The sequence below is a fragment of the Elephas maximus genome, chromosome 4 (genome assembly GCF_024166365.1).
Source record: "Elephas maximus indicus isolate mEleMax1 chromosome 4, mEleMax1 primary haplotype, whole genome shotgun sequence".
NCBI lineage: Eukaryota > Metazoa > Chordata > Mammalia > Proboscidea > Elephantidae > Elephas > Elephas maximus.
In genome coordinates, this window is record NC_064822.1 from 74,781,937 (window position 1) to 74,793,831 (window position 11,895).

General features: G+C 38.6%; 1 protein-coding gene across 4 annotated transcripts in view; it reads left to right on the forward strand.

Moving 5' to 3' along the window:
* Positions 1–11,895, forward strand: part of DERA (deoxyribose-phosphate aldolase) — a 189,785-nt gene that overhangs the window by 133,038 nt on the left and 44,852 nt on the right. For 3 of the 4 annotated variants that reach the window (XR_007517133.1, XR_007517134.1, XM_049882561.1), the window contains exons 7-8: positions 3,440–3,552; positions 7,430–7,579. Coding sequence is in view for 2 of the 4 variants with exons in the window: in XM_049882561.1 (XP_049738518.1) it covers positions 3,440–3,552; positions 7,430–7,579 (263 nt within the window). In the remaining 2 variants the exon portion in view is untranslated. Of the gene's footprint in view, positions 1–3,439; positions 3,553–7,429; positions 7,580–7,837; positions 11,891–11,895 lie in introns of those variants that run through there. The other variant, XM_049882560.1, reaches the window with a different exon arrangement.

The window sequence follows — 11,895 nt, forward strand, 5'->3', positions numbered from 1 at the left end:
GGGTCATGCATCTGTTTTGTAGATCATTCATTCATTAGCTTAGTGCATGCCGACTTCAGGACCTTTGCAGTTGCTATTTCCTGTGCTTGGAATACTCTTTCTCTAGACTTTCTTCATGAGTTTGAATTTCACTCATCATAAATGCTTTTTTGATGACTTCGTTTCAATCTAGCCACCCCTTCCAAACTCCATCACTCTATTTTGTTACGTTACGTTATTTTTCTTCACAGCCTTTATCTTTGCCTGGTATTTAAGTTTTCTTGTCTTTTTCCTGTAGAAATCTGTTCACAAGGTGGTTTGTCTGTTGTATTTATTGGTCTGTTCCCAGCATCTAGAATAGCATCGGGCACTTAGTAAGCACTCAGCATGTCTCCATTTCTCCCACTGGGCCTATAGGCCCTAAGAAAAGGCTTCTGGAGACCTGCCTTGATATGTCATATGGTACATACACAGATTGCAGCCCTGCCTAGGTTCTTGCCCCATTTATATTTGTGCGGCTCTTGACAGTTTGCAAAGTGCTTTCACATAGATTATCTTCTGATCCACTTGTATAAGAATTTTCAGATCTATTTTACAAATGAGGAAGGTAAGGAGAAAGAATTTGCAAGGTAAGTGTTAGAGGCAGAGCTAGAAGCCAGACCTCCTACTTCTAGCTCATCAGGTGATCACCCACGGTACATGTTTCACCTGTACCTGCTATAGAGTATATACTTTATTTTTGTGCTTTAGGTGAAAGTTTATAGCTCAAGTTAATTTCTCATACAAAAACTTATACACATACTGTTATGTGACACTAGCTGCAATCCCTATAATGTGACAGCACACTCCGCCTTTCCACCGCAGGTTTCAGCCAGTTCCTATCCCTTTCTGCCTTCTCATTCTGCCTCCGGGCAGGAGCTGCGCATTCAGTCTCGTGTATCGCTTGTACTAAGAACCACACGCTTCAAGAGTATTATTTTATGTTTTATAGTCCAGCCTAATGTTTGTCTGAAGAGTTGACTTGGGGAATGGTTTTAGTTCTGGGTTAACAGAGTGTCTGGGGCCATGTCTTCGAGGGTTCCTCCAGCCTCAGACCATTGAATTTGGTCTTTTTACATGAATTTGAGTTCTGCATCACACTTTTCTCCTGCTCCATCAGGGACTGGCTGTTGGTGTTCCCAGTTAGGGCAGTCATTGGTGGTAGCTGGGCACCATCTAGTTTTGGTCCCAGGCTATGGAGTCTCTGGTTTTTTTGTGGCCCTTTCTTTCTCTTGGGCTAATATTTTCCTTGTGTCTTTGGTGTTCTTCATTCTCCTCTGCTCTAGGTGGGTTGAGACCAATTGATGCATCTTAGATGGCTGCTCTGAGTATATACTTTTAAGGGCAAGCGTTTTGAATTACTTGTTTTTCTATTTTTCATAGTGCCTTACAGACAGTGTGATTAATAAAGGTTTGTTAACTTGAAACTTTGGTACATGAAATAGTTGTGGAAATAACCTTTTGAACTACAGCTGCAGTGGAAAGTTTGGGCCACTTCTTTCTCCGACTCCTTTTGTCCACTTCTTTCACTCCTTGAGAGAATCTCAGAGACTAGCCTTAGGTGTGGTCCGGACATTCAGGGGGCTTAGGTGTGGGTCACAGATTCACATACTGATTTACACACGAATCACCTGGAAATCTTGTTCATGTACATTCTGTTTGGCCAGTTGTAGGGCCTGAGAGACTGCATTTCTAACAAGCTCCTGGATAGTGCCCATGCTTCTAGTCCATGGCCCTACACTTTGAGTATTTGGGGCCTGAGTAACCACATGAAAGATGGATTTTCTTCTTGGCCATCTGACTGTGTGACCCTAGATAAGTTTCTTGGAGACACTATAGCATTTTGGTTAAACTAGATTGCTTTGGTTAGAATTCTACCTCCTGGTGGTGCAGCAGTTAAGCGCTTGGCAACAGTTAAGCCCTTGGCTGATGACTGAAGGGTCTACAGTTCAACCCACCAGACATTCCAAGGGAGAACATACCTGGTGATCTGCTCCCATAAAGATTACAGTCTGAGAAACTCTGGGGGCAGTTCTACTCTTCCTGTAGGGTGACTGTGAGTTGGAATCGACTCGACATCACACAACAACCACTTACTGTGTCATCTCACACATATTACTTCTCTGTACCCCAACTTTGTCTTTAAAAATGAAGATCACATTAGTACTTAGCTCCTTCGGTTGTTGTGAAGATTAACTGAGTTAATGGTTGGAAAGCACCTATAACTGTTCTGGTGCAAAGCACTCAATGAACCTTAACTGCTATTATCATTTCTTTTTCTCCATGTGCTGTTCTGTTAAATTACATCAGTAGGTTTAAGATATGTTTGAGAGACAGGAAGTCATTTAAAATATTTGCTAGTTATGAAATAGGATGGTAACTTTCATGAAAATCCTAATCTGGTTAGAAGACACAATTTTTTGTTAATGAACAATACAGTAGAAAATAGCTAATGGTGATTCTTGTGTTATTACAACTGTTCTTGTACTGATTTGCATTCTATCAAGTATGGGAAGATGAGGTAGAATGAGTAGACACTCCAGGTTTTGTATGATATATAATATTAAGAACAGGGCATAAAATTGTTTTATTCATCTCAGTTATATAGTAAATAAACCAACTTGACTTTAATTTGTGGTATGGAAGTATAAAAGGAGCCCTGGTAGTGCAGTAATTAAGCACTGGGATGCTAACCAAACAAACCCACCAGCTGTTCTGCGGGAGAAAAGATGTGGCAGTCTGCTTTCATTAAGATTACAGCCTCAGAAACCCTATGGGCAGCTCTAATCTGTCCTGTAGGGTGGCTAAGAGTTGGAATCAACGGCAACTTTTTTTTTTTTTGGAAGTGTAAAGAGGCAAGCGTCCTGGATGTCAGTGAGAATCCACTAGGTGCCTAATTTAATTCATCCTGTGTTGGGGTTAAAAAAAACATTGATGGAATTATTTTAAAAGGAGATTTTAAAAAATGTATTGTTTCATTTTTTTATAAGCCTTTATTTCCTTTATGATCAGAAAAAACAATATAAATTACCATTTTGAAAAACAAAAACAAGCAATAGCCAAAGCTATACTTGGGATTGAATGAGGGTTTTTTGTTTGTTTATAATTGTGGTAAATATATGGATAATAAAACATTTGCCATTTCAGCAGTCTTCACATGTGCAGTTAGTTCAGTGACATTAAATAGGTTCGTCATGTTGTTCAGCCATCGTCATGAACCATCCTCGAATTTTTCCAACACGCTTAGCAGAACCGCAGTGTCCCCTAAGCATGGTAAACAGAAATTTTTAGTTTTTCAAATAATAAAAAATAAAGTTGCATTATTCAGGAAAAACATTTAAACAACTCATTTCTTCCACTGACTCAAAAGTGTGAAAAATAAGTTTTCGATTGACATGGAGTTTTCCTTCCTTTGTTTTAGGATCCGATTTTATTAAGACCTCTACTGGAAAAGAAACAGTAAATGCCACCTTTCCAGTGGCTATAGTAATGCTACGGGCCATTAGAGATTTCTTCTGGAAAACTGGAAACAAGGTATGTTATTGCCAGCAAATCTTTCTTCAGAGTAAAGATAATGTTATTTATAATAATAGTTACAGCCACAGTAACTGTCTTTATATGCAGAAGGTGTGAATGAGTTACCTTTTTTAAGATAAATGTTTAATTTACCTTTCATTGCAAAAAAACATGTTTGTGGAGGAAAATGCGCGATTAACAGAAAGTGAGTGTGAGTGTGGGAGTAAGTATGTGTGATCAAGGTGTAAACTCACTTTAGTCCTTTTTATTAACTGAGGACAATTTCATCACTGACAAGAGATTCCTAAATGGGTTCTTTAACGAACTAATTCTGCCGCAGCACAGAGGCTTCCTGGTAAGGTGTTGCCCAGCGAAAACAGGTTAATGCAGAAATTAAACTTCCTTGAGGAATGGAAAGAATTGCAGAGTAACATTTATTGAATGATAAGCTGTGGTGGTGATATGAAAAGTATGCAATATAATGGGAAATAATCTTTGCCTGTCATTATTGAAGGACACACATAAATTGGTTTTTCTGTTGGGAAACCCCCGGTCCAGAAAAACTTATTACTTTTAATAATATGAGGTGAAGAGAAAATTCTCGAGGAGATGAACTTATTAAACAAAATAATGAAATGCTGTGAAACAGCAGGGAAAAGGTAGCTAGACGTTATATAGCTCTTGAATTAAATATCCATTTTTGCGTTTTATGGCAGTTGGATGTGCTCTTTGGAAGACTGTTAAGCTGAGGAGGGTATATGCTAGCTTTTGTCAGCTTTTCAGAAAATAATATTTTTTTTAAACATGAAGTTAAAAGGAAAAGTGTATGAGTTTTTTCTTTCTTTTTTTTTTTTAATGAGTTTAGATTTTCCTTTTCACTTCAAGTTGCTTGTTTAGCTGCAGATTATCTCAAAGGACTTTTTTACATCATTGGAGAGAAAGGTAATGTGTTTTTTGTTGTTTTAAATGAGACTGACCCTTCCTCAGAAGACATTTCTTTCAACCAACCTCTTGATTTCTGCCGAATGGAAACTCAAAAAAGACCTTTAATCCTTTACCAACAGGACATGATGACTTCATATGTGACTATAGCTTTAGTATATTTTGGAATAGGAGACATTTTTAAGAGAAAATGAACTCTTCCCAGGATTTTCTCCTTCAAAATAATTTCACATCTTACAAGCATACAAATAGGATAAATATCTGTTGTGACCTGCATATGAAAACTGACCCAACTTGTGTAACCTCCACTCTAGTAGCCTTTCTGCAGTGATTCAAATAAGTTTTTTGTTTGTTTGTTTTTGTGTTTTACAAAAGCTGTAAAAAAAGGGAAACCTATCTTTTGTCCTCTGATTTAGGCTACCACCACTTACGAAACTGTTGATTCTCATTCTTGGCCAAGGAATATAAAAACCAGATGTGAAGCTTCCTGTACTTACAGATGCCTGAGCCCCCTACCCTGGCAGTTCTGGATTGGGGGTGGCGTTGGAGGGTAGTACTCAGGCATCTGATGTGTCATAAGCTCCCCAGGTGATGCTGAAGGCAGCCAGCATTAAAACTCAACTTTGGAGACCTAAGCGTGTTTTGTTCTCAGCTAACATTGAGTGGTTACCATGCACTAGGTCCTCTGTTAAATGCTGTTATTGTTGTTAGCTGCTGACAAGTCAATTTTCGACTCATAGTGACCCCATGTCACCAGAGTTGAACAGCCCCATAGGGTTTAGTAGGCTGTAATCTTTATGGGAGCAGATTGCCAGGAGCTGCTAGTGGGTTCGAACCACCAACCTTTGGATTAGCAGCTGAGCACTTAACCATTGCACCACCAGGGCTCCTTGTGTTAAATCCTAGGGATACAAAAATGAACAAATGAGAGCCCTTAAACAACAATCAAAGAATTTCAATTAAAATTTTAAGTTCTCAACAGAGGTATACAAAGGGTATTCTAAATCAGAGTACAGAGGGGGAGATACTTCGCTGTCTTTAAATAATTTCTTTTTAATTTTATTGACTCTTTCCTCAACTAATAGACAAAGTACCTCCCAGTTGTACTAAGAAAAGGATGGATACAAGTCAAACTGTATTCATTTTAATCATGTTTGATTTCACACAGTGAGGATCCATGCATGTTATCTGCAAATCAGGTGCAGCCTTTTGGGCTGTTGACAAGGTGCCTGGGCAGCCCTTGGATTGTAAAGTTTCTACCTCATTGATTTAAGGGGTGTTTTAAAATGTGATGGGCCGCTTTTCAAACCATGATTAGTGTCACTCCTGAGACGCAGAAGCTTAATATTTCATAACTGATTTCATTGCAGATTTATGTTTTCTATATTCTTTTGCTTAAAAAGAAGAAAAAAAAGGGATAAACTTATACTAGAACCCCTCTTTGGAAACATTGCCAAACAGACTTGCTGCCACAAACTGAACTATATAGAAAAGTCTATGTACAGCACTGCCTAATTGACAGGAATGCTCCTTGATTAAGATTATGCTAATATCAGCTAATTTTTTTTTTTTTCTGGTCTCTTCTCAACAAATAACCTCATCCCACTTCACTCCTTCCTCTCCCCATCCTCTACCACCAGCCTCCCCCAATTCCACAGAGTCATAGCTTAGGCTTTGGAGTAATAGGCAGATGTGGTTAGAATCTGTGCAGTGCTACTGATTAGCTGTGTGACATGTGATTAAATCAGGGAAAGCAGTTAAGAAACCTTTGCCGATATTCTGTGTGAGAATTGACAAGGGTCTAACCTAAAGGAGTAGAGGTGAGAGTGGAGAGGATAGTACGCATGTGAAAGAGATGGAAGGTCAGGAGGTGGGAATGACAGGACTTGACTATTCGTTGGCTGTGGTGTTTTGAGGGAAATGGTGGAGTCTAGGTTAACCATGAGGTAGGTAGCTTGAATCACCAGATTTCTAGCTTGAGTTGTTGATGGGACCACTCATTCATTGTCTCCCAACTCTGTCATTCTGTTAGCAGTTACTTCTTGCTGGTGCTACCTATCAAGCCAGCAGCTCTGAGTGACAAAAAGTGTGCTTGAACTATGGGATGCTGTTTTAATTACTACCATCTACAGGTTCTCTACTGTACTGGATAGCCAAGCTCCTGAGACAAATAAATCCAGAAAAGCAGGGTTTTACTGTATATGGAAAATGTTTATCTTTTCCTAATGGACCCAGAAACATCATTTTATAAACATTTGATATTATCTGAAAATTGCTGTTTTATAGTCAGCCCTCAAAGACTATTGAAATATGATGAGCCCCTATGCCATTTTTTTCTACTTTACTTTTGTAACTGCCTGTTTTATAGAACTCTCTACCTACAGCTTAAAAAAAGAAAAACAGCCTCGGCAGTTACGTTGCTTAAAACAAGGGTCAGCTCTCCTTGCTGGATTGCTGCCAGTTTGTTTAACGTGGCCTTGTGGCCTCACTGATTCTCTCCACTTGTTTAAATACACGCATGTGTCTTTTGAACCTCAAGATGAAGGCTGAAGGATGAACTGTACAGGCTTACTTGTGGAAATGTAGAGTGAATGGACTTCTGTGATAACCTGTTTTCCTATTTACTGACACTTCTCTTGTTTATCCCAGGCTCACAGCTATTGTCTAGGTGGCTGAGGTTTATGACTTTCCTATAAGTGAAATGTTAATAAGGGTTATTAACCCTCATCAGTGTCTCCTCAGAAGCAGTGACATTCTTCCCATGAATCTTGGCAACGTTATTTTGCAGCATGAATTGGTGTGAGTTGGCTATCTAAGCTTTTTTGCTGGTTGATGTGAAGAGTCTAGACTTTGAAAAAAGAGAGAGAATTGAGACCCCATACGAACTCAGCACTGTTGTTTAAAGCAATCTGATGACAATAAGCATTGTTCTTTTCCCCACTTTCCTTTGTAGATAGGGTTTAAACCAGCAGGAGGCATCCGCAGTGCCAAGAATTCCCTTGCTTGGCTGTCTCTTATAAAGGAAGAGCTAGGAGATGAGTGGCTGAAGCCAGAACTCTTTCGAATAGGTGCCAGCACTCTACTTTCAGACATTGAGAGGCAGGTGAGTAACAAACTGTTGCCCTTAGAATAAATTAACAGGTGTTTTCGAGAATGAAAAAGTCATGTATCAGGCCATGTTGGGTTATAATAAATTGAAAACTGGAGTTGTAAAACTTCGCCAAACCCAAACCTCTGCTTTCTTCCAAGCCAACCTCTCCCCTGAAGCAAGGTGGGTGGAGATTCTTTCGAAGAGCCTGGTAATGTGGGACTTTATACTGAAATATCAATTAAAATTCGAAACTTTTGATTTTCCTCACAGATTTACCATCAAGTGACTGGAAGATATGCAGCTTACCACGATCTTCCAGTGTCTTAAATCAGCAACCAAATATGGAAAAGCTCTTCACAACAATGTTGAAAAATTATTTTTCTACTTAATGGCTAAAATTATTTAATTTAAAAAATCAGGGAATAGGTAAATCACTTTGTTGCCTTTAAACTGTCATTGGAATTAACTCAAAGAATGAAAGAAGGAACAAAAAAACTAATCCATATGTGGTGCTCATTTTAGGCACATCTGAAATGGACTTAATGACTAAAAGATCTATGCTGTTAATTTTGGAAAGGGTTTCTTCTAAAAACTCTGAGTACAGTGTTAATGATAGCTTGGACAACATTAAGTTCTTAGAGGGAAAAAAAAATGTTAAACTGCCCAAGAGCATGCTGGAGCAAAAAAAAAAAAATCCTTGAACAACTGCTATACTCTGATGAGTCCCAGAGTCACTGATTTGGCACTAATTTCCTCCCATGAAAACCTGTCTTTAAATTTTGCAATGGATATGCTCTTTTATTAAGTGTTTTGCTAATGAAATTTTTGTTATTGTTATATGAAACTTTGAATATCATTGAATTTTTAAAAAATAAAGTCCCTGCAATTGTTCATTTAAAAAAAATTTTTTTATTGCTACAAAGACATGTTGAAAAGTTAATCCATTAAACATACTGAGGTTTTGCCCATGACTTCCTGAATCTCTCTAATAAATTCCATGAGTATATTTCTTAGAGAAAGCACCTCAGTAGATTATTAATGAGTACAGCTTATGTATATGTTCTGAAACTCTTAAGATTTTCTGGCGTATTGAATAAGGGGAAGAACGGCAAACACGAACATAGTGCTCATTATGTGCCTGGCACTGTTCTACATACATATTTCAACTTATTTAATGCTTGTTAATACTTATAACCGTAAGGTAAGTACAGTAAGGTTTTTAGTCCTTATAACAATAAGTACTAATATTACCATCCTTATTATACAAGTAGGAGCCTGGGTGGCTCAGGCTGTTGGCTATTAACCCAAAAGTTGGTGGTTCAAACTTGCCCAGCTGCTTTGCAGAAGAAAGGCCTGGCAATTTGCTTCCATAAAGATGACAGCAAAGAAAGCCCTAGGGAGCAGAGTATCTGTAACACATGGGGTTGCCATGAGTCAGGTGGGGCGATTCAATGGCAGCTAACAACAACAATATTATACAGGTGAGGGAGTAAGGCCCAGAAAATTTAAGCCCTGGTAGCACAGTGGTTAAAGCACTTGACTACTAACCAAAAGGTCTGTAGTTCGAACCCACCAGCCGCTCCACAAGAGAAAGTTGTGGCTTCCATAAAGATTTATAGCCTAGGAAACCCTATGCCGCAGTTCTACCCTGTCCTGTAGGGCTGCTGTGAGTCGGAATTGACTTGATGGCAGTGGGTTTGGTTTTTTGTTTTGTTTTGGTTTTGGTTTTTGCCAGAGGGCACAGGGCTAGAGATTAGCAGAGTCAAGAATAAAGCCCAGGCGGCAGTCTGGCTCCTGAGTCTGCTCTTCACCTGTGTGCATAAGTGCTCTCCGTACATACAAATAATAAAAAATAGGTGCACATAAACAGCTCAGTCTGGGAATGGTAATTTGCTTTGTTGTCTGTGAGTTTCTGTGTTCTCTGTCTCTCCCAGCCTCCCTCCCACCTCCACCTTTTTTGCTTGCTAGCATCTCTACCACATTATAGAACCCAAGTTTCCTTAAATGGTGATTTTCATCAAGAGTTAGTCATTTTTTCCTCCCTGAACAACTGCCCAGCTATGCATGTGCAAAAACCCTGAACTGGGAGTCAGAAGTTTTTATATCCTCTTCCCATCTACTCAGATCTAGCCCAAACACTGCCAGTGTGACCTTGGTCCAGTCAGCTTGTGTTTCTTGACCTCAGTATCTTCAACTGTAGAACAGAAGTATTGTGATAGGTCATATCAAGGTTCTTTCAGACCTAATATTTTATTACTCTAAGGATAATTATAACAAATCCAAGAAAATGTTTTATGGCTATTAAGAGAAAATACTTTGGTACTAATCTAAATTAAAATTCACCTCTCTGTAGTCAGTTAAATAAGTCCCTCAAAGCACCTAACTGTGAATGAAGTGACTAAAATAAGGCATAAAAGAGCTCTGCTTTTCCCCAGTGCCTTAGCTGGATGCTGACCCTTAACTTGGGCCTTTGGATATGGTCATTGACTCTGAATGCCATATCCGACTTCATAATATGCTGGCCTAGGTGCCCACCAACGCAAGTGGCCAGTCACCTTTGAAGAAGGAACATTACAGAAAAATAATTACTTTCCCTTACCTTTGAAGCTATTCCAATTTCACAGGGGTTTCTGTTTTCTTCCCGTTAAACCCAGCTGGTCGTTTTAGTTGATCAAGTGAACAGGCATCATTATCTTCAATTTTAGTTTATATGAGGCATCCACGGAAATTGACCTCTGCGGACCATTATAGGTTCACATAGGAAATTAAGACTGGTGAGTCCCTCAGATCGGTTAGAGCGAGGCCGAGGAGCGTGGCCCGATCCAAAGATAAGTAATGCTGTTTTTCGGGGAACAGTTTCTTCCAAGGACTGTGGGTGCTTCATCAGGGATGTCTGCCCCTTCTTACCTGGCTCTTGAAATCAGATGTAACATAGACGACTTTAACAGGAAGACCCTGGTAAATGTTGATTGCTGTGAAAACGTCAGAGGAAGAGGTCATTTCTGAGGTGACCGTGATTTACTCCAAGCAGATTCGTGTGCTTTAGAACATCGGGAGCAGATGCTTTATACAATCAGAAAATGAGCTGCTGTGTTCTGTGTTTGAAGCTTCTAAGTCAATAAAAACAACCGCCCACAAATTTTTGGAATTGTTCAATAAAGCACATTAGGCCTTAATGTTATTTTTTAAATAGTCGCCTAACTTAGGGGCTTAAATGAGACCTTAGAGAATATCTAGCTCAACCCCAATCATTTTTTACATGAAAAAAGAAATTCAAGTGGGGAAGTACTTGTGCAAGGTCACATAGAAAGTCAGAGCTGAGACCCAGAACCCAGATCGTCACTGCACCATGAAATGTTTTGTAAGAGATAGCCAGGCCTATGAAGTTAAAGTTTTCTTGCTTTGTCAGCATGTAAACTTCAGACTTTTAAAAGACTCACTTGTGCCAGTAGAAGTCTTCAGAATGGTGTTTTAGAGAAGACCAACCATCTAAATTTAGCCCAAACAATAGTGTGGTTAATTTCATCTCTTAGAATTTCTTGGCAGTTTCATAGAGAGCCCAAGGATAGAATAGATAAAATATATTTCTATTCCATCCTACTTTGTCGTGCCAAAATATATTAAAGAAAAGTATACCCTAGCTAAGAACTAATATTTTGTACAGATTCTTTCTTCTGATTCTACAGTTCTAAACTAAGCCCAAAAGCCTGAATTTTTGAATTTTGAGTAATCTCTGAAATTAAAAAAAGAAAAATTAAATAAACTAAAAGAATTTTTTTTTTTTAATTGAATATTGCTTTACTTATATAAACTATCATCTGGGGGCTTGCTTGGATTCTAGTTTGTCTACAAATCACAAGAGTTTCATGACTGCAGTATCTTTACCTCATTCTGGATTATTTCAACACTAAGAGGAAATTTAAACAAATCAGTTCACATGGCAACTAGCATCTTAGAAGGCTTGTGCAAAAGTACAAACTGTTACAGATATCTGGAAGTGTATCTTCACAGCAGCGTGATACAGTCTCTGTCCTGACTGAGAAACAGTTTGTGGTAGCATACATATATGTCATACAATATCTCAATCAATGTCTTTGGAAAAATCAGTTTACTCTGTTAGGACAGAGGAAAGCCACCATTAATTTTTCTTCCATCAACCTGACAATTTTTTTTTTTTTCTGACGCAACAATAGGGCCAGAGTGCAGAGATATAAAGGAGAAGAAAGAATTTGAATAGATCTTACCTTTTTAAAGGAAATGAAATATTATACCTATTTTGGCACTTGGAAAAAGGTGTGAGGTGAAATCAATTTCTACATTTGTTTTCC